The sequence below is a fragment of the Pavona decussata genome, unplaced genomic scaffold, assembly GCF_977016875.1.
Source record: "Pavona decussata unplaced genomic scaffold, jaPavDecu1.1 SCAFFOLD_186, whole genome shotgun sequence".
NCBI classification, from domain to species: domain Eukaryota; kingdom Metazoa; phylum Cnidaria; class Anthozoa; order Scleractinia; family Agariciidae; genus Pavona; species Pavona decussata.
Genome location: NW_028145595.1, coordinates 2680611 through 2706143, shown reverse-complemented (window position 1 = coordinate 2706143; position 25533 = coordinate 2680611). Strand labels below are relative to the sequence as shown.

At 37.1% G+C, this 25533-nt stretch overlaps 2 protein-coding genes across 2 annotated transcripts in view; both read left to right on the top strand.

Annotated features, from left to right (window-relative positions):
* The window catches only part of LOC146462703 (uncharacterized), a 100316-nt gene that overhangs the window by 18533 nt on the left and 56250 nt on the right, over positions 1-25533 (top strand). The window contains exon 7 of the mRNA XM_085085383.1: positions 148-227. Coding sequence (XP_084941509.1) covers positions 148-227 — 80 coding nt within the window. The remainder of the gene's footprint in view (positions 1-147; positions 228-25533) is intronic.
* LOC146462709 (uncharacterized) lies at positions 297-25533 on the top strand. Its single transcript, XM_085085313.1, has 26 exons — positions 297-323; positions 519-660; positions 1718-1912; positions 3532-3777; positions 4299-4506; positions 5255-5370; positions 5826-5975; positions 7472-7990; positions 8413-8594; positions 8990-9122; positions 9675-9775; positions 12206-12260; positions 12513-12598; positions 13220-13328; positions 14728-14816; positions 16421-16559; positions 16731-16994; positions 17155-17362; positions 18193-18287; positions 19595-19744; positions 20743-21261; positions 21709-21890; positions 22318-22465; positions 23015-23064; positions 23969-24108; positions 24909-25533. Exons 1-26 carry the CDS (start codon positions 297-299, stop codon positions 25516-25518), a joined length of 4863 nt encoding a protein of 1620 aa, XP_084941439.1. The 3' UTR covers positions 25519-25533.

The following is a 25533-nucleotide window of genomic DNA, read 5'->3' as shown; positions in this document are numbered from 1 at the left end:
TAAATATTAGTTTACAACATATTAGTTTAGTTTTCATTTTGTCTTGAGACCCACCTCTTGAGTTCTTATCTGAAAAAATAAATTATTGTGTGCTTAATTATTAAAGACTTACCTGATATTTTATTATCTTTACCTGACAAAATTTAGACGACTTGCCCCTTATTAACTGGATTGGTGCACAAGTACAGTTAGAAGTTGGTGTAATTCCCAGCTCAGTTCCCTTGCAGGTAAATATGTAACAACAGTCAATATTAGTTACATTGGTACATATTTATTTATCTCATTTGAGTGAGTAGATGGAACCTCAAATAAACTCTGTTATGGTCAGCCTTTGTAGGAATTTGAAACTAAAGTTCCAGCTATGTAGCAACTGCCTCCATTTTACACCTTTACAGAATAATATTAATAGTAACTGTCATCCTATGAACCCAAATTATTTCATATAATTTTGACCTTTTTTTGTACAAATTGTTTTTTCAGATTGATAACTAACTGTTTTTTCTTTCTTTTGTAACCAGGGTGGAGATTATTGCCGGTTTAACTTTGTGCAAAAGCTGCCTCCTAAGGTTGAAGAAGGGTTTGCTGTGTTTGAGGATTTAGGGACTGTTGACCTGCGCAGGGTCACAAGGATGGACTCTTTGGTTGGAGAATTAATTCCATGTATGTCTATTTTTGTTACAGACAATCTACATCATGTGTGACCGGTATTTTTGAAATTTGAACAGAGTTCTGGAATTTACATGTCAGTTTTGAACATTGCATCGAGATTTCAGAGTTCTTGTAGAAATTTCCCTAGTCTATTGAAGGTACAAGGCATGAATTTTTTTGACATCGCAGCATTAAGTATTTCAAAAATAACAAGAATTCTTCTCGAGTATTTTTGATTTTTTTTTTTCAGTTTATGCCTTTTTTGAGATGGATTTCCAATGAAATATTTAACATTCCATTCAAATGCCAGACATTACAACTGGAGGATATCAAATGTCCATTTCATTCTTGGAAATACTGGTCATGTGTGGCGTAGGTTGACTGTAATAAAAAAATTCTTTTATTCCTTTATAATAGTTGGAAAGTCTCTGTGCTTATTACACCCAAAGGACTGCCCTGTGGTTTTTGAAGAGAAATCAGACACTAGCAATAAATTGTGTCAATTGCCACAAATAAGACTGGAAGTGTTCAACGTTCAATTTGTAAATGCACTTTAACACAAGATTGATCAGTCTCAAATGTTCTGAAATATAAGCTTCGCTTGAAAAATCAATTTGCCTTGTACCAATAAATAGTTTATGAAAGGTATTATAGTTTATGAAAGGTACTATTGGCCATAGCTGGCAAAGTCCTTGCCAAGATTGTCTTGAACAGACTGAAAATTATTTCGGTAGAAGTTCTCCCTGAATGTCTGTGGATTCCGGGCTGGCTGTTCTACTGCTGACATATGATCTTCACTCTGTGGCAGCTCCAAGAGCAGCACAAGCCATTGTATGTTGTTTTTGTTGACTTCTCAAAGGCATTTGACACCGCCGACCGTACAACCCTCTGGAAGATCCTTCAAACCTATGGTTCCCTGACAAGCTTATTAACATCATCAAGCAGTTCCACTATGGAATGAAGGCACAAGTCTCAGTTGGCGGCGAACCCAGTGATGCCTTTGTGGTCAACCATGGCGTGAAGCAAGAGTGCGTACTGGCCCCAACTCTTTTTTTGCTCTACCTCACAGCTGTGCTGGATTCTATGAACGAAGGACTCAACAAGGGCGTGTTCCTCCGCACAAGGACAGATGGCAAACTGTTCAACCTTGCCCGGCTTCGCGCCCACACACACACACACAGAGCTGCTCTATGCTATGATTCCGCCCTTGTGGCCAGCAATGCAGTTGATATGCAGCAGATTGTAGACCGTTTCTCCTTTGCAGGTGATATGTTTGGTCTAAAGATCAACATATCCAAGACCGAGCTGCTCTACCAGCCTCCTCCAACGTCCACTGAATTGCCAGAGACCATTATTGTCCATGATGAGCCATTGAAGACAACCAAGTCTTTTACTTAGCTGAGTAGCATCGTCACAAACACCAACTCTGTAGATTTGGAAGTAGAAAGGAGAATCCAGTCCACCACGAAGGCCTCTGGTGCGCTACACAGGAGACTTTGGAGTTGTCACGACATCAGCACTAAAACCAAAGTGAAGGTTTATTCAGATCGGTTATCCCTTGCCTGCTCTACTCCATCGAGTGGACCACTCTTTATCGCAGACACATCAAGGCTCTGACAAGACTCCAGCTTCACCATCTAGTAGTAGTAGTAGGTAGTAGAAAAATTGACAATCAAACCTTTCATCTTTTTGTGAAGTGAATTTCCAGTAACATTTAAGCATCAATTCGACAAAGTGATGTGATGTGTGTTTTAGCTTATCGATGACCTCTTCTCCTCGCATCGTGGCTCTACAACTTTCAAACAAAGCATGATTCCTTCGCCAGGAACTCTCCAATTTCCACCGTTTTAAAGTGCCCCTAACCCTTCAATTTGTTTTCTTTTAGTAGATTTCCATATCTGTGAAGAACTCATTTTCAAACAAATTTTTTTAGAAATATTGAATCCTTTTTTTTTTTTACGAGCGCTAAAAGTTACTGAAATTTTTAATTTTTTTCGTGCTTTAAGCCCCGCTGGACAAATTTTTGTCTCGTGGGCTCATTAGGAACGAGCCAATGAGAAGCGTCCGATTTTTGACACTTTCTTAGCTGTGACGTAAGAAAAGGACACCAGAAGGATTCAGAGGAATCTTATGCATGCTTATTCCTTTCTTTACATTTCGAGAGTTGCTGCATCCAAAAACCACACATTTTACGTCACGCTCCATATTTGGACACATTTGGCCGAGTGGGGGACTAATGCGAACGATAGGTGAAAATGTCGACAAGACTGTCTTCACTTCTAGCGCTCGTAAAAAAAAAGGATTCAATATTTCTCAAGAAATTTTTCGAAAATGAGTTCTTGAAAGATATGGAATTCTACCAAAAGAAAACAAATTGAAGGGTTAGGGGCACTTTAACTATCGAGTGCTTCTTAGAAGTTATTCTTTCGATTTACCGCTTCAAAATGGTTAATTTTCTTTTTGAAAACGGCATAGCTGAGTCTAAAACATGTTAACAATACGGCCGCCACAATGGTGACAAAAACATTCCTTCTAGGCGAGAGCAGAATTTAATCCAGGTTTAAATCAAGAGGGATGAAGGGGTCCCCTCCCTCGTGATATACGCGCCGATAATAGATTTTGATTGTGCCGTTTTAGTTGAAGACAATCAGAACAATAGATCCCTTCTAGGAAAGAGCAGAGTTTAATGAATAAATTTATGTGCAGATTTGAAGCTACCATAAAAAAAAAAAAAAAAAAAGATAGCGAGACCAATTTTAGACATGGTCTGCTTGTAATGAAACGTTTTGGGTCAGACAGAAAAGGTTGGTCAGCTTGTAACTGGAATCACAGATTTTTTTAAATGAATTTTATTAACTTAAATTTATTGTGTTCTAACTGCAGCTTCACCAGAGACTGGTTGGGTTAAAGTCACCGTGAAGTCGCGGCCATTTAATGTAATTTTGGGGGAGACTAACATACTGTATTTTGATAAGGACAAAGAGATTGTAAAACAAGTTGTCAGTACTCCAAAGCTACAGAAGAGTGTTTTTGAAGGGTTGGCTCGCAACATAGACAGCACAACCAGCAGCACTAGTGGAACTGGTACAACTAATACTGCTACCACTACCCAAAATTGTGGAAATTTTGGTAAGTTATGTTTGTGAAACTTCCAATCAGCTCTTTAATTGTTCACAGGCAAGAAGGGCCATTATAAGAAAAACACAATTTACTACCAGAGGAAGGGACATTTAAGAGCAACCTGCAGTCACAGTGAACATGTGTGGTTTCAGAAAATATCCAGACTTCCTTCAAGGAAGTTCCGTGGAAATACTGAAGTGAACGGGGGTTCCCAATAGTCAAAGTCTTTAAGGGAAAGTATGAAGTTGAATTGAAATTTCCAGAAGCGTGGGAGTGGGTTTTAGAGTTTCCAATCAAACAAACTTTTCATGAACCAGCACAATCCATGGGAGCTGTCAAATTCTTAGCAAAAAAAAAACAAAAAAAAAACCAAAACACTTGGGGTGTGTTGATCGATTTTTTGTTCTTGTTTTTCATTATCTCTTATACTCTCATGTCAGTGCGGTAAACCATCAATACCAGTGAGAAATTTGATATCCAAACTTTTCGCTCAAAAATTAGCGTAACAGTCTACTTACTACTCCTGCTAGCATCTACTCGGCCACTTCAAGTGCTTCAGCTCTTAGTTTATACAGCAGCGGAAACTGGTGCCCAACCATTTATAGAAATGATATTCCAAACATCTGCTGGAAAAGTGGTCTTTGATTCCTACAAGGACATTTCACCATTACCAGAGGTTATTGCAAGGAATAATGGTCATGAAGAGACAGCACATTACCTGGAAGTAGTATCATCAAGGTATATTTTGGGTGTAGTTCAATATAGAAAAACCACTAACTTAGAATTTATCACGTTTCCCACTGATGGATGTCTCAGAAAACAAAAGACCTAATTATTGCGTAAATGGTATTTACTGCAGTGCCCTGTTTTTCTGAATTCTTGCAAATATATTTTTGAGAACAGTGTTTGCAATTTCAATGATGATAATTGTTAAACATTATAGTCCAAAAGGATGAAAGACGTTCTGTTTAAGATCAGTTAATTACTAGGAAATTGAAGATAATCAAGTCTGACATCCGTTTAAATAGTTCCACTGTATTTGGACAACCATAATCACTTATTTCCTTAATTAAACCATCAGATAGAAATGCACCTACATTCTCTTAGCTTTCAAGTGACATCCTGACTGAAGCAATTTTTTGTGGAGACATGTTAGAGAAAATAGTTAATGTGACAGGTTAACAAGCACTGATTTTGTCAATGCCAACACTGTGTTTTTACCATTGGGTGATGTTTTCACCCTTCACAGAGTGAAACATGGTATAGTTTCTGGGTTGTGTAACATCATTTGACCCCCAAATCATCAAGTGCAGCAAATCCTTTTGGCAGCTCACGAAAATACAGAGACCAAGAGTAAGTCTCTGAGAGTGAGCAGCATTGGGTATATGTCAACTTGTGACAGGGGTCTTTTAACTATTCACACTTTTCACTGCATGGTTAAAAGCCTGAAGTCTTATCGTATTTATGCTAATTGTTTTCTTGACAGATTTTCTAAGGAGACAACAATTTGTTCGGAAGGGTCCCAGACAATTGACTGGTCAGAACTTGTTGGAGCTGCCGAGGCAGCCCAAAGGGAACTCAGTGAGTACTGGCCTGCAGGTGGTGGGTTAATCTGTTATGTTTTCAGCCACCATCTTGGATTCCTAGACACGTTACCACTTTGTTTACTGGTTCTAACTCTGCCCTGTTATCCAATAGACCATTTCCGAGTTGCTTTGAACCTCATTATGAAAGCGAGGTTAGGTGCAAAGTTTTTGTTATGAAAATTAGTTTTCATTCATATGCAAACAAAACTAATTTTCGCATAAAAAGTTTTGTTTTTCTAGATATGTTAACGGTTGTGTTTACTCCTGAATTTTATTGATCCTGTGGGTACATGATTGTGTGTGGTTTTCTTCTTGGTGAACAGTTATTACTGACTTAGTACTCATTGTGGCATAACAAAATTTAATTGAGCAGTAAGCATTTGGGTATTTATAGTTTTTTTAGTGGAGCAAAACCAAGGTGGCATTCCAGTATACTTCATCTCTTGATTTAATGATTTCCTACATAAACAGGTCACAATGTCAAAGAAGAAAACGGTGAAGTTAAGAATGAAGTTACCACTGATACAGACTACTTTGGGGATATTGAGTCAGCTTCTAGTGGCTCGTCAGAGCTACCAAGGTCCGATTCTGAAGAAGGCATTTCAGAAACATTCTTGAAAGGTAATTAATTTAATTCTTACACGGGTATCTTAATTGTTAGTAGGGAGTCCCATTTCTGGACACTTACCTGGTGAAATTGTTGAAGTCGTAGAAGAACTAGCCTGCGCAGCAAGCGTTTCCGTTTGTGCGTTTTTCGCTGTTGGACCGCGTGGAAATTCAGACGAAAGCGAAAAAACGGATTTCGCGCGCATCCAAAATACGGAAAGCAAAAAACCTCACGGAAACGTTTACTTCGAAGGCTATAGAAGGACAAAAAGAGGAAAAAAGAGCATTTTAAAGTTGTTGTTGTTGTTGTTGAGGGAATTTTTGAGAATACAAGACACCTTTGTTGGCGTCATGCTTATAGCAATTGTTGAAAACTTGACACAACCGCGGAGAGATTAAAGCTATCCAAGGCCTTATACCCCAGTGGCCCTGGGAGAGTTGCAAAAAATTTGAAATCGGGCGTAAGTGCCGACATCAAGTGTTCAGCCTAAGTACAAGTACTTGCAGCTACACCAAAAAATTAAGTTTTAGGCAACTCACTCCTGATGTACACGGCAAGGAAATTTACATCGGGTGATTAAATTTAGCCACTTATGTTTTGATGGAAGATCTGAAAAATTTAATATCCAAACTAAAAGGGTATATTGTGAGTGGTACTGATGGCGAACAGTACTTCTACCTAAAGGGGCTGAAATTTGTAATTAAATATTCAGTGAAAGAAAACTTTTAGTCGCAAGAAAGGTATGATATTCATAATGTCACGACGTTGTGACAAGGAAAACGTCTTGATTGAGTCCCCGACGAAAATCAAGCCCATGACCTTATGAACAGCAGTCGTATGCTTTAACCACTGAATTACTAAGAAAGAGGAGAACGCAGAAAAGTGCTCGTTAAAAAAACCTATTAGTTAAGTGTCATACCATTATCCCTTGAGCCGCCAGAGTTAAACAGTTTTGGCAATGGCAATAATTTTTTCTCAGCCAGTTGTAATGACTCAGACAGTCGCTGGTTTATGTTGATTGTCTCATTCTTCTTAACTACAATCGCTTTTAATAAAAATACAAAGCATTAAAGTAAGAATTTGACTGGAAAGGTAATGACATAAGCAGCAATATATTTATTGGTAGATCCTGATTGGAAGACCGGGCTTTAAATACTTTCATTTGTTACTGCATACTGGTAACTGAACAAACATCCATGACTACCTTCCAGCCTTAATTCATTTTATAAATTTTGAAGGCATTTTTGTAGTTTCTTTGGGTCTTTCTCAGTTTTTCCTCTTTCCTTCAATATTGCGAAGACTCTACAAGTGAACTTGGATTTATCATGAGTAGCCCAACCAAACTTGAAACTGATTTTATTCTAATTTTAGTTAATTTCTGAAATAAAATACAGAAAAGGGACCGTTGTCGAAGACCAGGTCTTTGTAGCTACCGGTAACCTGCTTAGTTCTCAACACATGTATATTCATTTGTTTCTGACACGTATTGTTTTCGTTTTCCTTCATACAGAAATAAGGAAAGAGTCAGACAAGTATCTGGATGACACTTGTATACAGCAAGTGCACTCGCCTGGATACGAGTCTGTTACCAAGGACCAAACTTCACAGCGCACAATTTCAAAGTTCCTTTTCAGTGACCCAATCACAGATTTAATGCATGGGCGGATGTCCTTTGTCATAAAGGAAATGTTTAGAAGAAAAGAAGTAAATGTTAGAGTAAGGCGTGAATCAAGCCTCTTCCAGATCGAGAAAGCGCATATTCTAAAAGAGTTGGCAAGTCTCCATCATCGTGCATTTCCTGTCCTCTTGACTATTGCCAACGAAAGCATACCTCGTCATCTGAACACAGTGAATGAAAGATTGGCCGGTTTCTTGGCTTCACGAGAAAGGACAACACACCAGCCACCAATCTCTTTTCGTAAATTACATCTCTACCCAGCTGTTATGGTGGAAAGCAGTCTAGTAAAAGACATCTGTGACCGCAAATCGAGTACTGTGGAAACTCAGCAGCTTCACCCTAATTCACCAGGTAGGGATACGAATAGTCTCCCTCGCAGCCGTTCTGTGTCTCGTCACGCAACGTTCCTGCCCTAGGTACGAAGTGAGAGCTATCAATTAAAAACCTTTTGCAACTCTCCCGAGTGTTAACTACAACAGTAAGCAGTGTTAATATAACGTGTCCTTAAATTAGTACGACAAAGCGGCAAACGCAATTGTATTAGCATTCCAGCTACATTGCTACCATTGCTTAGAATTTAGAACAGCAACAAAAACAAAAGCAAGAAAAAGGTAACTTTGATAACTAATTCATTGCAACAATTAAAAAATCATAACGAGTGGGTGTAATGGTGAGGTAATTTCTAGCATGAGCATAGATCTGGTTAAAAAATCAGTCTCGTTGCAAGGCCGTTGAAAGAAGCTTTTAACTTCCCTTCACTTTCAAATTCGCAGATGTGGAGTCGTTGTACAATCAGTTGGTTGTTGATAATGGTTTTCCAACACCAAATGACAGCGATCCACCGGTGGGATGGAAGTCATCCGATTGCTGTACAGAACAGTATTACTCCAATGGTTCTGAGCTTTGGGTGTTGACTTGTTTATTCCGTCCGACAAGGAAGATCTTATTTATTTATGTAAGTACCACAGCTACTCAAGTTGCGTACTTAACAGCGACGTTTCTCGATGTCTTCACGTGGAGAAAGAAATCTTATCGTATCAGAAGTAAAGTGACGAAAACATTTTCCACTGTTAAACGCCGGCGACCTTTCCAAATACGTTTAGGCCACTGAAAAAAGGTCCTGTCATTACCACCACTTGAGATGAAAGTTAACGGTCTCCGCTGGTTCTCTTTACCAGGCGTTAATATTTTCAAGGATAGAGAAAATGTTGTGGCTTTGTGTTGACATCCTTCAAGCTTTGCCTCACCACTTTCACCTTTGTTTCATTCCTCTCAGAGATAGAGCAAGTTAAAATTTGTTTTTAAGCAAAACAAGGAAATATCTAATTATTGTGCATTACATTTTATAAGATTGCGGACAGTAGAGATGTCTTGCCTCCTGAGTCCTGGTTTGAAGATGAAGATTGTGAGCTGTTGATACAGTGCTGGAAATGGCAGCGATGTGGAAATAATTTAATGAAATTTTCAGAAAAGGAACCTGCAGGTACTACAAAATGGTTAAGTTCTATTATGGTGCAAATTTATTTGAACACCTGCACCGTATTCAAGTACCAGACCGCAGAAAAGACACGGCAGTCTGACTACTGTTTTGAATAGATTTTGAGAACCTATAAAGTTATAGTAGCGTGTAGATATTTGGTAATCAAGCTTTAGGGAGACGAGAGCTCTGGTCCTATGGCAAGATTTGGAAAAAGGCAGGAACTCGCTTAAGATCTGAAAGACACACCCTTACCAAAATTTAGTCTCCCAGCTGTTCTTATTCGTTAGTTTTGTTTTGCCTTTGGGATCTAAACCAATTTGCTTTCTCCTTAAAGAACTGGTCGAATGAGCAGCCTGGAAACCAAGTTAGAAGCTTATGGAGTGATAAAATGAAATAACACGGTCTTTCAAAATTGATTATGTCACAATATTGGCAAATATCATCACTCAATGAAAACTGTTTTTCATCACCAACGAAGAAGTTATGCTACAGCATGTGGTCATCATTGAAACTTCATACAAGTCTTAATTTGTAGAATTTTGTTTCCTTTCCCAGGATTAAAGAAATCAGAGTTGGAGGAACCATCTATAAATCCACTTACCTATGTAAGTTTACTTTCTTCAGAGTTTTACTACAAGAATGTAATGGTCAAACCGGTCAGTTCAAGGCATTGAAGTATAAACCAGTTTGGAATAATTGTTCCTAATAAGGCATTTTATTTGGGCTCTGCAATTATCGGCTGATTTTTTTTTTTTTTTTTCAACTTAAAAAAAACTGAACCACTAGTAATCATAACGTTATACCACAGGGAGTGCACAAAAGTTGTGAAAAAGAAAAAAATTAATAAATTATCGACTTACCTTGTTCGTTTCTTGTGGTTTTCTACAGTGTTCAATTGCATACAATTTACGCGACAGCACTAATGTCGTGTACTGAGTTGTGCGCGAGCGGATCTGAGCTCTGCTCACTATACTATATATAAATATTGACAAGGGAGGCAACTTTTTCGCGAAACAATTTGAACACACTCAGCAAAATAGCTTTGAACGTTCGACTTGTTCGCCTCTTTGCAATCAAATTTGTATTAAACGAAAGCTGGATAATTTGGAAACACATTTACCTGTCCGAGATCCCAAGAAGAAGAAACAAATTTGAGCCAGCATCTTAGCTCCCTTTTCGTAGTTTTTGGGATATTTCATTTCTGGAGTATAAAGGTGGCTGAAGACATATCCAAATTTAAATACCACTGCCTGATTCAGCATTATTTCCAAAGCGATCAATATTCCAAGGGTGCCAAAATTGGCCAGGTGTACTAGGGTGTGGACTTAGAGGTTTTGGTCAATTGAACTCTGCATCATTGCCATGGCAACATGGTTGGAAAGAAATTTTCTTTATGTATGCAAATTTGCTTTCAACAATATACATGTAGCACCAATTCTCTTATGTTTTCAGTGTTTTCAAAAAATGACAAAGGAGAACTTTAATTGTTGTTTGTTTTCACAATGTTGTGCTCTAGATTATATAAAGTTTCCTGTGCATGGAATATACAATTGTAATATTATTATATATTTATTACTTCCAGAGAAAAATGGACTTCCCCATTATTGTCATTAGTCTCATTTCTTAGTTAACTGGGCATGCACAGTGCATGAACTGTCTTCTCGCAAGGGGAATAATATATGTAAAAAGATCGAGTGGAACACTGGTCTCTATAACTTGAATATAATATGATAATTATGTCTCTCACATACTGAGCACATACTGTAAAAGTTTTCACATGCAACAGATGATCATTTTAAGAACAAAATTTAACTTTGCAATTCCTAAGGCTTAAAGAATAATAATAATAATAATAATAATAATAATAATAATAATAATTTTGTCAATAATTAATAGTACCTTTATTAAAAATAATATTCTAAGGAAATTGTTATTTACAAGTTAAAAGTAGAAAACAGAGCTATTAAAACCTATTTACAATTCTTGTCGATTAAAAAAAAGAGACTATTTTCAAGCACAATTTTTTTTTTAAGAAAAAGGAAGAAAAACAAATCTCATCAAGTTACAATAGTTATTCTCATTCGTAATAAAAAATCATATGATCACATCATCACTAAAAATATGTTCGGAAGTTAAAATACGGTCCTCAATGACGAAAAAACAACCCTTTTTGAAAATATAAGCGGATTATATCGGTCATTGAAAACAACTAAAATTACGAAAATTAAGAAAAGAAAGGAAAAAAACCCTAAGAAATTCGTTCTCATCCTAAATTCTAGCCAGTTGTTTATTGATTTCAAAGTCAGTATCTGCAATCTTCAGCGGTGCTCTTCGCGTACAACGTGAGTCTCTCAAGCATATAAGCAGCGCAGATCTCAGGAGGGCAAATGAGACTGGCGCGAATCCATGAGATTGGAGTACCGTAATTCTCTCCCTTCTTGGTCGATAAAAGGTCGGCCAGTCTACTATGATAATAATAATAATAATAATAATAATAATAATAATAATAATAATAATAATTTCAACAAGAAAATTAACGATAGTGAAACAGCATGACGTTTCGATGACTTCATATTTTCATTGTTTTACTATCGTTAATTTTCTTGTTGAAATGTTTCTCTAAATCGTTTTTCATCAATAATAATAATAATAATAATAATAATAATAATTACTCTTTTTGTAACTTAACAGCTAAATTAGAAGCATATAAATGACCACCTGGATTGTATTTCTTAAGCCAAAAAATTATGTGGCTCCTGCTGCCATGCATCAACAGTGAAATTAACACAGCCTGTGTAAAACTGCGTTTAGCCAACTTGAGCATCAGTTTTTTGGTCCATAATTTTTTGACCTATATGTGATTTTACCTGAAGGCTTTTAATAAAAATAAATTGTTATTAACATTTTCTTAAGAGCTACGTAAAAGAGTTTACTGATCCACAAATGATTTTACTGGTTTTGCTCAAACCAAACCATAAAAAGTAGTTGTTAATGCATTTGTAATTGTAATAACCTGCGAATAAATAAATCGATTAATTAATAAATTACAGTATAATTTTTTTGTCATCCTTTCACCATGATTGTAGGTGCCACATGTACAAACAGCTGCCACTGCAGATACTCAAAACCATTATCCTGCAGGTACTAGCTAATATAGTATATATATGTAGTAATCAGATCAATCAATTATTTCAGTTACAGAAAAAGTACAATGTACACTTTACTGTGGCAGATGTTAACCTTTCTTAGTATAAAGGGTATTTTGTTGGCCCTTAGAAAAGGATGAAGCTCCTAGTTTAAGTCTACTATACATGATTTTTCCAAATACATGCAGTTGTAAATGTAATGTAGAAGTTATCTGATGCAAATTTATTTGCACAATCTTTCTGACAGATATTTATCAGTGTTCAAGCACACACAGTTTGCATCAAACGTGTCTACAAGGTGAACAGGGCCATTTGTATGATGCTATCGCTGAGGTAATTTAGAACAGGTTAAATCCCTCTTGATAATTTTATTAATTATAATGATTATTAAGTGTGGAGCAAAAGTGAAAGTTAGTGGATCATTAAATAATGGCAATTTTAATTGTATTTAAAAATGCTTTTAAAATCATGTTTATATAGTATTGCTAACATTATAAAATAATGAAGATGGAGGATAATGGCATGCTTCCATTTCTCGGGACACACTAAGAACTGCTCAACAATCTACGCATGTAGGGGTTTACCTAAAACAAGGAATCCGGAATCCGGAAACTGGAATCCAGAATTCGGAATAAAAAAAAAAAACAGAAACAAAAATTCGTCGACATGAAATTTCAACGAAGGTTAAAGTCACTTGGGAAACAGTTTTTATAGCTCTTGACAAATATCTGAAGAATAATATATCAGGAGCCCAGTGAAATTTTCAAAGGTTTACCTTAGATTTCAATAATTAGTAGTTGCTGGCCTGCCTAGGTTAACTCTTGCTAACCAGTCTCTTTTGCTTCTTTCATCTTATTGGATTTTTGAAAAAACTTGAAACTTTAATAAAAGTTTTGATCATTTAGGACAAAAATTTATTTGCAGTGATTAATCTTCGCTGATCTCATTTAACAGGTATCTGATCATGATAGTATTGGCAGTTCTCAGGAGGGCAGTTTCTCTGCTGATTTTTTAACCACAAGTGGAATATCAGGAAGTGATCTTGATTGGTCATGGTTAGAAGGTAACTATCTCAAAAATTTCAAGTTCATAAAGAGTGAATTCATAAAAACAAGAACCCATTAAGGGTTAAAATCGCTGGACTGTAGCGTTATTTAAAATTCTCCCTTTTGTTGCCGAATCTTTAATTTATTTCCTTTGTGTGCAACAGAAACTGAAGCCCCACACACGAAAGCGTTACTGCATGCATGATGCAATGGTTTGTATTACATGTATGTCATGATGCGATGTCACGGTCTACCATAAAATAGAACGTCGCCAGTAATCCCCCTAGCTCTTCTAATGCAAAATTTCGACGTCTGTGTGTACATTCTCTATTTTTTGTTAAGTTCCAGCTGGTGTGTAATCATGGCTTCTGTGAAGTATATTTTTCTTCAGTATATATCATTTAGAAAACTTCTGTGGAATTTCTTAGGATGGAAGTTTTGAAATTACAATCTCACATGGAAGATACATGTAAACTTCAATCTCCTTCATACTACATCATCATTTCAACATATGATCATACATGTAGTTAATTTTTTCATTGGCTTCCAAGCAACAACTATGGGAGATTGTAATTTCAAACCTTCGACCCTTAAAGTCCAGAAAAACTACTGCAAGCCTACTAAAACAGGGAATAAATATTGTTTTCTGAGGAGAAAATACCCTTTCCTTAAATCACCCCATGGAAGGTTATTTGAAATTCCTCGATCCTAGGGTCTTTAAAGTAAAAATAAGTATGAAGCTAAACTGGAATTTCCTGGAGGGAGGGGAGTGCAAAACCTTCTTTAAGGGGGGGGGGGGGGATATGGATTTTTTTCTGAACACAGTGAACCTCAATTAAACTGTTTCTAAAATTCCAAAATCTTGAAGACTCATGAAAGTAGAACCAACGAACTGCCTGGTGAAATTATCTGAAATTAAGTGTTTCTTAGGGAGTTTAACATTGAAGATTTTGAGATCCCACTTACAGTAGATGCATGGCTTTAGCTATCACAAATTATTGGGGAAAACCCTTGCATGCATAGTTGCATGCATGTTCCATGTTTTAAGACTAGATGAGTAATCTTTTTGCTTGATGCAGAATACTGCAGTCATTCATGACCATGCATGTGTTTGATGCAGAGCAATTTTTTCACTACAAAATTGCTACCACAAATTAAGGTACAGCAGCCATGACGTTTCTAAAACAAGTGTGTTGTACGTGGTCTGTAATAAAAGTAAATTAAAAATGGCTAAACCCAGAACTGCGGTAGATAGATGGCTAAATTATTTGTTGATAAGATAAATTTAGCTTGCCTTTTATCCTAATGTTAATGTGTCTGCATTTATGGCCTGGCTGACCACCAAGTTAAGAACAGTTTGGTAATAATTGCCAAAACTTTTACTTCTCACTTACACTGTATATTTCAATTTCTAAGAAAATCAAGCAGACTTGTCCCAGGATCCCTTTATTCATAGCAATGTGAAGTTTGATGTGGAAATAACTCCTGACAGCGTTCCTCTGCTGGTAATATCAATAATGATAATCATATTATAAAAAGGGTGCTTCCATTTGTCAATGTCCATAGTAAGTTGATCAGGATTTATTATTGGCTTGTTAATTAAGGTGGCTGGCACTGGTTTCTAGAACTTACACTTTGATGGATCACTACTATCATTTTTATCAGTTTATACAGCAATAATGATATCAAGCAAATGCCTTAACATTGGCAAACAGGTTATGGTCATTTTCACAACATAATGGGTCAATTAATTACGAAAGCAACAGTATGACATATTATTTAAAACACCCCTTATTTTACCTTTAAGTGGTCATAACTCAAAAGTGAGCTCATCCCATTTTTTGAAGCCAGCTACTATACTGTATTTGGATGCAACTTTCTGCAAAGTTTAAAAAAAATTTTAGGTTGGGGGGTTCAGAGCCACATTAAATTTTCGACAATTTAAGGTGGCTCTGAACCCCTTCCTTAGAAGTTTTTTTTTTTAACTCTGCGAAAAGTTGTATCAAAACATACTGATTACATGCAGTTCTATGATAAAAAATGAGGGTTGCTGAGCTAGTTTAAGAGTTATAACCACTTAGAGGTAAAATTGGATGTGTTTTTAACAGGTTATACTGTTGCTATGGTAGCCTATTACATTGAGAAAATGGCCATAACTTGTTCACCAATGGTTATGCATTTGCTTGATCCCATTATTGTTGTACATGTATCAACTAATAAAAAGGGGTTGTTAAGTGATCTATGAAAGCTGTATAAGTGCTGGAAATCATGGAAATCTGTGCCAGCTACCGTAATTAAGTATAGATTATGACAGTTTTCATGTTACATTTTCTCTACTATGTTGCAACATTTGTTTATAGAAATACCATGAATCCAGCCGGGGAAATAGTGAAGTCATAAATTCAATGCAAATGTTTTGAGAAATCAATATTATAAATCCCTGAGGATTACTTGACTCTGGTATTGTGTTCAGCAACCTTGTACCCAGTATCCTCTCTCTTCCTTCCTTGAGAAAGGACCCTCAGGCTGTGGCTGGTGACACATGATTGCCCACGACAAACTTGCCCCCAGAATGCATAGATAGTTAGAATACACTGATAGTCACTACAAGACAGGGGAGCTCTACATGTACTTTGAATTCTCAAAATATGGCTGGTTAAGAAAATCAAAAGAATCTAGCTGGCACCACTTGTATCTCAGGATGGATGACACAAGGGAATAAACAACCTTTAAAGGAGGTGAATGCAATATGGAACATTAATTTCAAATTCCAACTGTTGCATCCAACCCACACTGAAGACAGTGACTCTACATTTAAAAACCAAGAAAAAGACATTCTCTAGTATACATCTGCCAATATTAGCTGGGGGCAGGGGGGGGGGGGGGGTTCCTAAATAATTTTTTTGAGGGGGACTGAGTCGTTGTATGCTTTTACCAACTCCAATGGTGCAATGAACTTTTTTCAAAATTTCTGCAATCTTTAATTCCATAGAGTCCAACTTTCCCTGATGTTAACAAGCTCTTTATTTGTGCCCTTAGAAATTTGAATGCAGACTTGTGCTTAGAATTGATACTCATCCTTAAACACAATTTTGTTTTTTTATATTAGGGTGGAAAGTGGTGTAAGTTTACATTTTTGACAAAACTCCCCAGAGGAATTCATTCAGGGTTTGCTGAATTTAAAGATTTAGAGACTGTTGAAGTGAATCGCTTCAAGGAAGATTCCATGATTGGAAGGAAGATTCCAGGTATTTAAGGATGGTGCCTATACTAATAAAAAAAAGGTATTTTTGTGTGCTTTATGACTATGCAAAACGCAGATCTTGAAATCCAGAGAGAAAAATAGGCGGTAAGCACACACTTTTTGAGATAATTACATTGTAAAGTCATATCATTTTTTTCTGTTTTAAAAATTGTAGCCTCACCACAGCCTGGTTTGGTGACTGTGATACTTAAATCACAGAATGGTGAATATTTAGGAGAAACACAGATCTTGTATGTGGATGAAGAGAAAGAGAAGCAGAAGCAAGTAGAGATAATTAGGCAACAAGTAGAGAAAGAGTTTGCACAACAAGTAGTTCGGGAACCAGAGCTACGGCAGAGACTTTTTAAGGAGTGGACAAGCTATTTAGGTGGCAACTCTAAAAACAGAAGAAGTGACACAAAGACTTCTGGAAGTATTGGTAGGTAAATTTTGCAAACCATGCAACTTTACTGTTTGTTCAGGTGTGTTAATGTAGAGAAATTATTCATGTACAGCGACTTTTAAAAGAACATCAATTGGTCTTGTTTAGTTTTGTCTAAAGGAAAGCTTCATAATAGGATTTTGCCTGTTTCTATTAGGATCGTCTCAAGCTCTTCAAGTTTTACAGCTCTTAATTTACACAGCAGCAGAAACTGGTGCTCAGCAGTTTATAGAAATGATATTCGCAACGTCAGCTGGAAGAGTAGTCTTTGGTGCATACAAGGACAGGACACCATTGCCCGAGGTTATCGCCAGGAATAATGGTCATGAAGAGACTGCACATTACCTCGAAGAATTAACTACTCGGTACGTCTTTCATGTTGTTATTGTTTTTTTTTTTAAGCTTTATTGGGTTAATTACAAGAACGAATAAATGATACAAAATAAAAAAAGCTTAGCACCACATAGCAACCAAGTTATGTTACCAATGGGATACTGTAATCGAATGTCTTGTGATTATGCAAACCAAAAGAGTTGTAATTTGTCTTTATAATTGCCTAAGCTTCCTCAGATAAACACTGCAAGTTCTCATCATTTCAGAACCAGAAAAGTCTCTTTAATTTCTATTAGCTTTCAGCAATTGCATGCAATACACGTACAGATTCATACTTGATCAAAGGGTGCAGTCTCAGTTCAGACTTCACAGTATGATAAAACACCCCTTGGTTTGTAGAAACACAGTCAAGTACTATTTAAAAGAAATCCAGGCAAAGTGATAAACATTCATTTGGTGAGCATTGTGGCCTGAATGGGTTTCTCTTGTTTCTAATTGAAGACAATCAATTGTTCCATTAAAAGTGTACAATGTTGACCCTGTCTTCATGCAGTCAATCTATTAAACAATTGTTGCAGGTAAAAATATGAGGGCTGTTGACATAATCCACGAGAAGTCACACTTTGATCAACATTTAATCAGTTATGAGGGAATTTTTGATGCTACCAAAGTCTGAAATATCCACCGAAAGGGGTCGACTTTACTGCTTCCAAAAGTTCTCAATTGCTCTCATAATAGCTTTACTTATGTGCAATTTTCTTGTTTTTTTAAGACCACGTTTACTGTAACTGAACACTTCCATTAGTGGATTGCTAAAAGCCTGATGTCTGTTCTTACTTTAACGTTCTTTTTGACATGTCAGATTTTCTGAAGAGATGACATTTCTCTCAGAAGGCTCCCTTACAGTTGATTGGTCAGAAATTGTTGCAGCTGCTGAAGCAGCCCAAAGGCAACTTAGTAAGTATTGGGCTGTATGTGATGGTTTAGTCTAAACCCACCATCATCGAATCCCAGTCTTTTTACCACTTTCTCTACTTGCTCTAACTCTACCCTGTTATCTAATTCATGATGGCTACTTCAAAACATGAATGGTAATGAATGGTTAAATGGTTGTTTACCCACAAAATACACCTGCACTACAGGCTAAGTAAGCACCAGGCAATGTACAATCTTTTTGTTTTACTTTGGTCATTGCTATTTCAATGATGATTTTATAACCGGCAAAATCAAGGCCCCTTAAAAAGTTGTTCCCTTAGAAGTATTCTTACTCTGATATTTAAAGTGACATGTGATTTAGACTTAGATGATACGCAGTTAATGTTGTTTGTTGTACGTTTATAAACATGCTGATAACAAAAGCCTTAGAAGTTTTTAGGGCTTTTTCAGATTTTTTATAATGTCAGTATGACATCAGCTGCTTGACGAAAAATAGGAAAATTAACAATTCATAGATAGAATTTCTTATAAATTTGCAGATATTCTAGATATAAATGCCACATTTTAATTACCTGTTTTGGGGAAACTTGTTTGAGAAATTACTTTTAATTCAAAAATAATAACAAATCAAGCGAAAAAAAACCCGCTTTTAATGACCCAATACTTAACCTAAGGTTAAAAAGATTATTAATATTTCACTGTTAAATGTAAAGAAAAAGGTGAAAATGATGTTGCGAAAAGTCTGTCATTATTAGGTGGTCTTGTTGCCATGACAACAAATTATTTTGCACAAGAAACAGCAGTACACCTGTTGGAAATATATTGTCATCCTTAATTAAAATTTCTATCAAAAACTGTAACATAAGAGGACAAGGTTTCCTTCGTAACACGTGCTAGTGTCTCCGTAAAATATTTTAGGCAGCTACATTACCTTGAATTTGCTGCGTTCCATTTACGGAGTTCCTGCTGATGGAACTCTTTGGAAGAGCTCCTTTAAATGGAATCACAAATATTGATCCAATGTAAAAATTTCAGTCTTTGGATATTACATAACCCTGATCCATCAAACCCTTACAAAATATAACTCCAGCACAATTTTTCAGCTATACTGCCGGTTATGTGTGCTCCCTGGACTTTACTGATCCTGTGGATACGCTATGGTGTGTGTTTTTTTTAAACAGTTGTTATTGGCTTCTTACTCATTATAGGTTTAACAATATTTAACTGAGCGGTGACCATTTGGATATTTATATTTATTGGTTTCCTGCATCTTGCTCAGGCTCGTAGTAAGTTTAAACTCTTGACTTAATTGTTTCCTAAACAAACAGGCTGCAATGTTAAAGAAGAAAACGGTGAAGTTAAGAATGAAGTTGCCTCGGATACAGACTACTTCGGGGATATTGAGACATCTTCTAGCGATTCGTTAGAACAGTCAAGGTCCAATTCTGAAGATGGTATTTCAGAAACGTACTTTAAAGGTAAACAAATTAGTTTTTATACTTATGTAGTGGGGCGGTCCATTTTTGGGCACTTGTTTGCAGAAGTTGTTCAAATCTTAGAAGAACAAAAAAAGGAGAAAAGTCATTTTAAAGTTGTTGTTGTTGTTGTTATGAAAAGAATTTTAAAGAAGACAAGACATCTTTGTTCCCGTCGTGCTTATAGCAATTGTTGCTTTGATTGAAAGTGTCGAAAACTTGACACAACCACAGAGAGATCTATCTAAGCCTTGTAAACTCAACTCACTCTCGATGTCTATATGCATCGGTCCATCTAATTGAGCCTCTACGAGAATCAAGCCCATGACATTATGAACAGCGGTCGGGTGTTTTAACCGCTGAACTTTTAAGAACACGAAGAACGCAGGAAAGTGCTCGTAAAAAAGAAAAAAAAAAACGCATTGGTTAAAGTGTCATGCCATTATTCCCTGAGCTATTCTGAGCTAGCAGAGTTAAACAGTTTTGGCAGTGGTAATTTCTTAGGCCAGTTATAAAGATTCAGACAGTCGTTGGTGTATGTTGATTATTTCACTCTTTTTAACAACAATGTAAAGTATTACAGTACGAATTTGAATGGCAAGGTATTGACGTAAGCAGGAATATATTTTCTAGTGGCTCCTGATCGAAAGAGAGGGCTTTAAAAATTTTTCAGGTAGCTGAACTAATATCCATGACTGCCTTCCAGCCTTAATTCATGTTATAAATTTTAGTAATGAAAGAGTTATTGTTGTTTCTTTGTGTCTTCTCGGGTTTTCCTCTGCGTTTTTTCTCTTTCCGTCAATATTGTGAAGAAATCTGCAAGTGAACTTGGATATATTATGAGTTGCCCAACTAGTTAATTTCTGAAATAAGATGCAGGAAAGGGACTGTTGTCGAAGACCAAGCAGGTTACCGGTAGCTACAAGAAGACTGAGACCTAGTTCTCAACACATGTATTCATTTGTTTCTGACAAGTATTGTTTTCCTTTTCCTTTATACAGAAATAAGGAAAGAGTCGGACAACTGTCTTGATGATACCTGTATACAGCAAGTACACTCGCCTGGATACGAGTTTGCTACCAAGGACCAAACTTCACAGCAGACAATTGCAAAGTTCCTTTTCAGTGACCCAATCACAGATTTAATGCATGGGCGGATGTCTTTTGTCATAAAGGGAATGTTTAGAAGAAAAGAAGTAAATGTTAGAGTAAGGCGTGAATCAAACCTCTCCCAGATTGAGAAAGCGCATATTCTACAAGAGTTGGAAAGTCTCCATCATCGTGCATTTCCTGTCCTCTTGACCATTGACACCGAAGGTATACCCCATCATCTGAACACAGTGAATGAAAGATTGGCCGTTTTCTTGGCTTCACGAGAAAGGACAACACACCAGCCACCAACCTCTTTTCGTAAATTACATCTCTACCCAGCTGTTATGGAGGAAAGCAGTCTAGTGAAAGACAACTGTGACCGCAAATTGAGTACTATGGAAACTCAGCAGCTCCACCCTAATTCACCAGGTAGGGGTACGAATAGTCTCCCTTGCAGCCGTTGTGTCTCGTCACGCAACGCTCCTCCCCTAGGTACGAAGTGAGAGCTATCAATTAAAAACCTTTTGCAACTCTCCCGAGTGTTAACTAAAACAGTTAGCAGTGTTAATATAACGTGTCCTTAAATTAGTACAACAAAGCAGCCGATGCAATTGTATTAGCATTCCAGCTACACTGGTACCATTGCTTAGAATTTAGAACAACAACAACAACAAAAAAACAAAAACAAGAAAAAGGTAACCTTGATAACTAATTCATTGCAACAATTAAAAGATCATAACGAGTGCTTTCGTTTCTCGAAAAGATTCAGTGCTGGTGAGGTAATTTCTAGCATGGCATAGATCTGGTTAAAAATTTAGTCTCGTTGCAAGGCCGTTGAAAGAAGCTTTCAACTTCCCTTTACATTCAAATCCGCAGATATGGAATCGTTGTACAATCGGTTGGTTGTTGGTGATGGTTTTCCGACACTAAATGACAGCGATCCACCGGTGGGATGGAAGTCATCTGACTGCTTTACAGAACAGTTGTACTCCAATGCTTCTGAGCTTTGGGTGTTGACTCGTTTATTCTGTCCGACAAGGAAGATCTTATTCATTTATGTAAGTACCACAGCTACTCAAGTTGCGTACTTAACAGCGACGTTTCTCCATGTCTTCATGTGAAGAAGGAAATCTTATGGTATCAGAAGTAATCTTAAGTGGGGGAAAAATGTTCCACCGTTAAACGCCGGTGACCTTTCCAAATACGTTTAGGCCACTGAAAAAAGTCCTGTCATAACCATCACTTGAGATGAAAGTTAACGTTCTCCGCTGGTTATCTTTACCGGGCGTTAATATTTTCAAGTTTATTCATTCCTACACTCACTTAACAGATAGAGAAAAGGTTGTGGCTTTGTGTTGACACCCTTCAAGCTTTACCTCACCTCTTTCACCGTTTTTTCATTGCTCTCAGAGATAGAGCAAGTTAAAATTTGTTTTTCAGCAAAACAAGGAAAATTTCTAATTATTGTGCATTACATTTTATAAGATTGCGGACAGTAGAGATGTCTTGCCTCCTGAGTCCTGGTTTGAAGATGAGGATTGTGAGCTGTTAATACAGTGCTGGAAATGGCAGCGATGTGGAAATAACTTATTGAAATTTTCAGAAAGACCAACAGAAATGAAGGACCCTGCAGGTACTACAAAATGGTTAAGTTTTATGGTGCAAATTTATTTCAACGCCTGCATCGTATTCAAGTACCAGACCGCAGAAAAGGCACGGCAGTCTGACTCCTGTTTTGAATAGATTTTGAGAACCTATAAAGTTATAGTAGCGTGTAGATATTTGGTAATCATGTTTTAGGGAAGAGAGGGCTTTGGTCCAATGGCAAGATTTGGAAAAAGGCAGGAACTCACTTTAGATCTAAAAGACACACCATTACCAAAATTTAGTCTCCCCGCTGTTCGTACTCTTTAGTTTTGTTTTGCCTTTGAGATCTAAACCAATTGCTTTCTCCTTAAAGGACTGGTCAAATGAGAAGCCTGGAAACCTAGTAAGGAAGCTTATGGAGTGATAAAATGAAATAACACGGTCTTTCAAAATTGATTATGTCACAATATCGGCAAATATCATCACTCAATAAAAACTGTTTTTCACTACCAAGGAAGAAGTGATGTTACAGCATGTGGTCATCATTGAAACTTCATACAAGTCCTAATTTGTATAATTTTGTTTCCTTTCACAGGATTAGAGAAATCAGAGTCGGAGGAACCATCTATAAATCCACTTACCTATGTAAGTTTACTTTCTTCAGAGATTTACTACAAGAAAGTAATGGTCAAACCGGTCAGTTCAAGGCATTGAAGTAGAAACCAGTTTGGAATAATTGTTCCTAATAAAGCATTCTATTTGGGCTCTGCAATTACCGGCTGATTTTTTTTTTTTTTTTTCAACTAAAAGAAAACTGAACCACTAGTAATTATCACAACGTTATACAGAGGCCGGGAGTCGGCTACTAGCACCCATTTAATCTGGACATGGTTCTTGCCTTTGGAGAGATTTATAGTCAGTCTAAACAAGACAAATTAATGAGTGGTGCCCGTTTAATCACCATTAAGAATCCTACGAAAAAAATCAGTGAAAACCTTGTTTTTATATTGGTAGTGCATGGGTATCTGAATGGGTTGTCCGTACCTGCGAGGTTAGCTGCTTCATCCCACCGACCACACGAACAACTGATTTATATTTATATTGGGCGGAACACCTAGATCTTTGTCTTAATCTTTTTTCCTATGCAATTTTTTGTATGCCTTCCAGGAGTCCTTGATATTTAAGTACAATAGATGTGTTCTGTAAGGGAACTAAACCCTAAACTGTCCTAAAAACAAAAACACCAGCATGGCAAAGTGGCTCGATTTGGCCATTCTAAGGCCATTACATGTTTGTGCTCTTGTCTAGGTTTGTTCAAAATCAGTCGTTAGTACTTCCTAAAAAGCTAAATTTTGCAGAGAGGTGGATTTCGATGGTGAGTTTATTCCAAACCGTTTAACGTCAAATTTTCTTCTTAGAGTGAGTGAACAGTTTCTACCTCATCGAAAATAATGGCACCGTAGAATATTGATTGGTTAGCTGAACCGTAACCATTTGTTTACCTATGCTAATCACTCGTTGACAATTTGGTTCCTGATTTTTGCGACAGATTTTGACAGGTAAAAAATCACTGACGCAGAATGAAGGTTCCCAATGTCCTGGTTGGGTACATGCCGTGATGCATTATTGCTGGACTTACGATACCGTAAACAAGCCTCCTATCATCGCCATTTTTGACCACGTCTCAAGGTCAGTCAGCTTCGTATTTTGGTATAATGATTGAACACTGCTATCGTAATCCTTTACAGGAGAAACAGGTGGTAGCAATTTTTGTTCAATGTAAAATAGTTTGAGCCAATGGAGCTAAGTGAAAAGATTTTTGAAAAAGTCCTGCGGCTACTTGGTTGTTTTTAACAGGATAAATAATCAGGAAAACATATTTTTCTGTAATCGATGACCCGAACAGCGCGCTTTCACTGCCAAGCTATTGAGAAAAATCCCGTATAAGGGCCGTGCGCATTAACGCGATTGGGCCGGAAAAAGCCAAAGTCAGCCCCTCTAAAGACACAGACGGCCTCGCGTTATCCAATTTGAAACAGTTTTGTGGCGCGTAACTGACTTGAAAGGGCTTGTTGTTACAATAATACCTTCTGAATCAACTATAAACAGTTTTGAATTGGTCACATGAAAGGAAACTTATTGACTGAGTCAGATCGGGCAATATCTGGCTCTCGGTCATGGCGCACTGATCTCGTTGCCCGTGACCACCAGCCGGTCTTACAAAAGCATTCAGTATCTAACAACTCAACTACATTGGTATTTTAGGGCCGTTATTGCCCTTACTGTTTACCTCGACCTCAGACAATAATTGTTAAATAGCAACTCCCCCACCGCCCCCCCCCCCCCCCCACCCCCGCAAAAACAACAACAAACAAACAAAATACAAGAAGTAAAATGTACTGCATAGGAGTGAGGATGTAGGAAAAAGGCACGGGGTAGCAATGGTCATAATCCTTTAACTTTTTTTTTTCTTTCTTTCTTTCTAAAAGAGATTTTGTGACATCTTGGATCATGATATCAGGGTTAAGAAATGATGATCAAGATAAACCATCAACCTTGAACATCTGTCCCCCAAGCGTTACCTGTCATGTGGCAAACGTAGAGAAACATGAGGGAAAAGACCAAACCGATGTGACATCTTTTAAAGACTTCACGAAGTACGTAATTAAGAGTAACGAAATAAAGCCGATGTACAGTGAAAAGTTCCGTCCAAAAGTTAAAGAATTAGAAGTCATACCATACAATGATGTCGGAACCCCGGAATCGACTGTCACTGTCAACGTGAACAGTTCAACCGCTACAGAGTCCTGGAGACACGATCTGGCTAAATGTTTAGCAATAAGCAAAACATTAACAACACTTCATCTTACAATCAACAACCACAGTTCCACGCTTGGAGGCGACTGGGCATACCGTCTGGGTAATGGTTTGGCGGAAAGCACAACATTAACTACACTTTATCTTACAATCAACAACAACAGTTTCAGGTTTGGAGACTTCTGGGCACACGGTCTGAGTAATGGTCTGGCAAAAATCATTACACTAAATACACCTCATCTTACAATCAACAACCACATTTCCACACTTGGAGACGACTGAGCACATGATCTGGCT

Excerpts from the sequence above, each read along its gene's own strand:
- LOC146462709 (XM_085085313.1), top strand. The coding sequence starts at position 297 with ATGGAACCTCAAATAAACTCTGTTATG. Across the intron at positions 14,817-16,420 it reads CTGACAGCGTTCCTCTGCTG|GGTGGAAAGTGGTGTAAGTT; the intron begins GTAATATCAATA and ends TTTTTATATTAG. Across the intron at positions 23,065-23,968 it reads CTATAAATCCACTTACCTAT|ATTTTGACAGGTAAAAAATC; the intron begins GTAAGTTTACTT and ends TTTTTGCGACAG.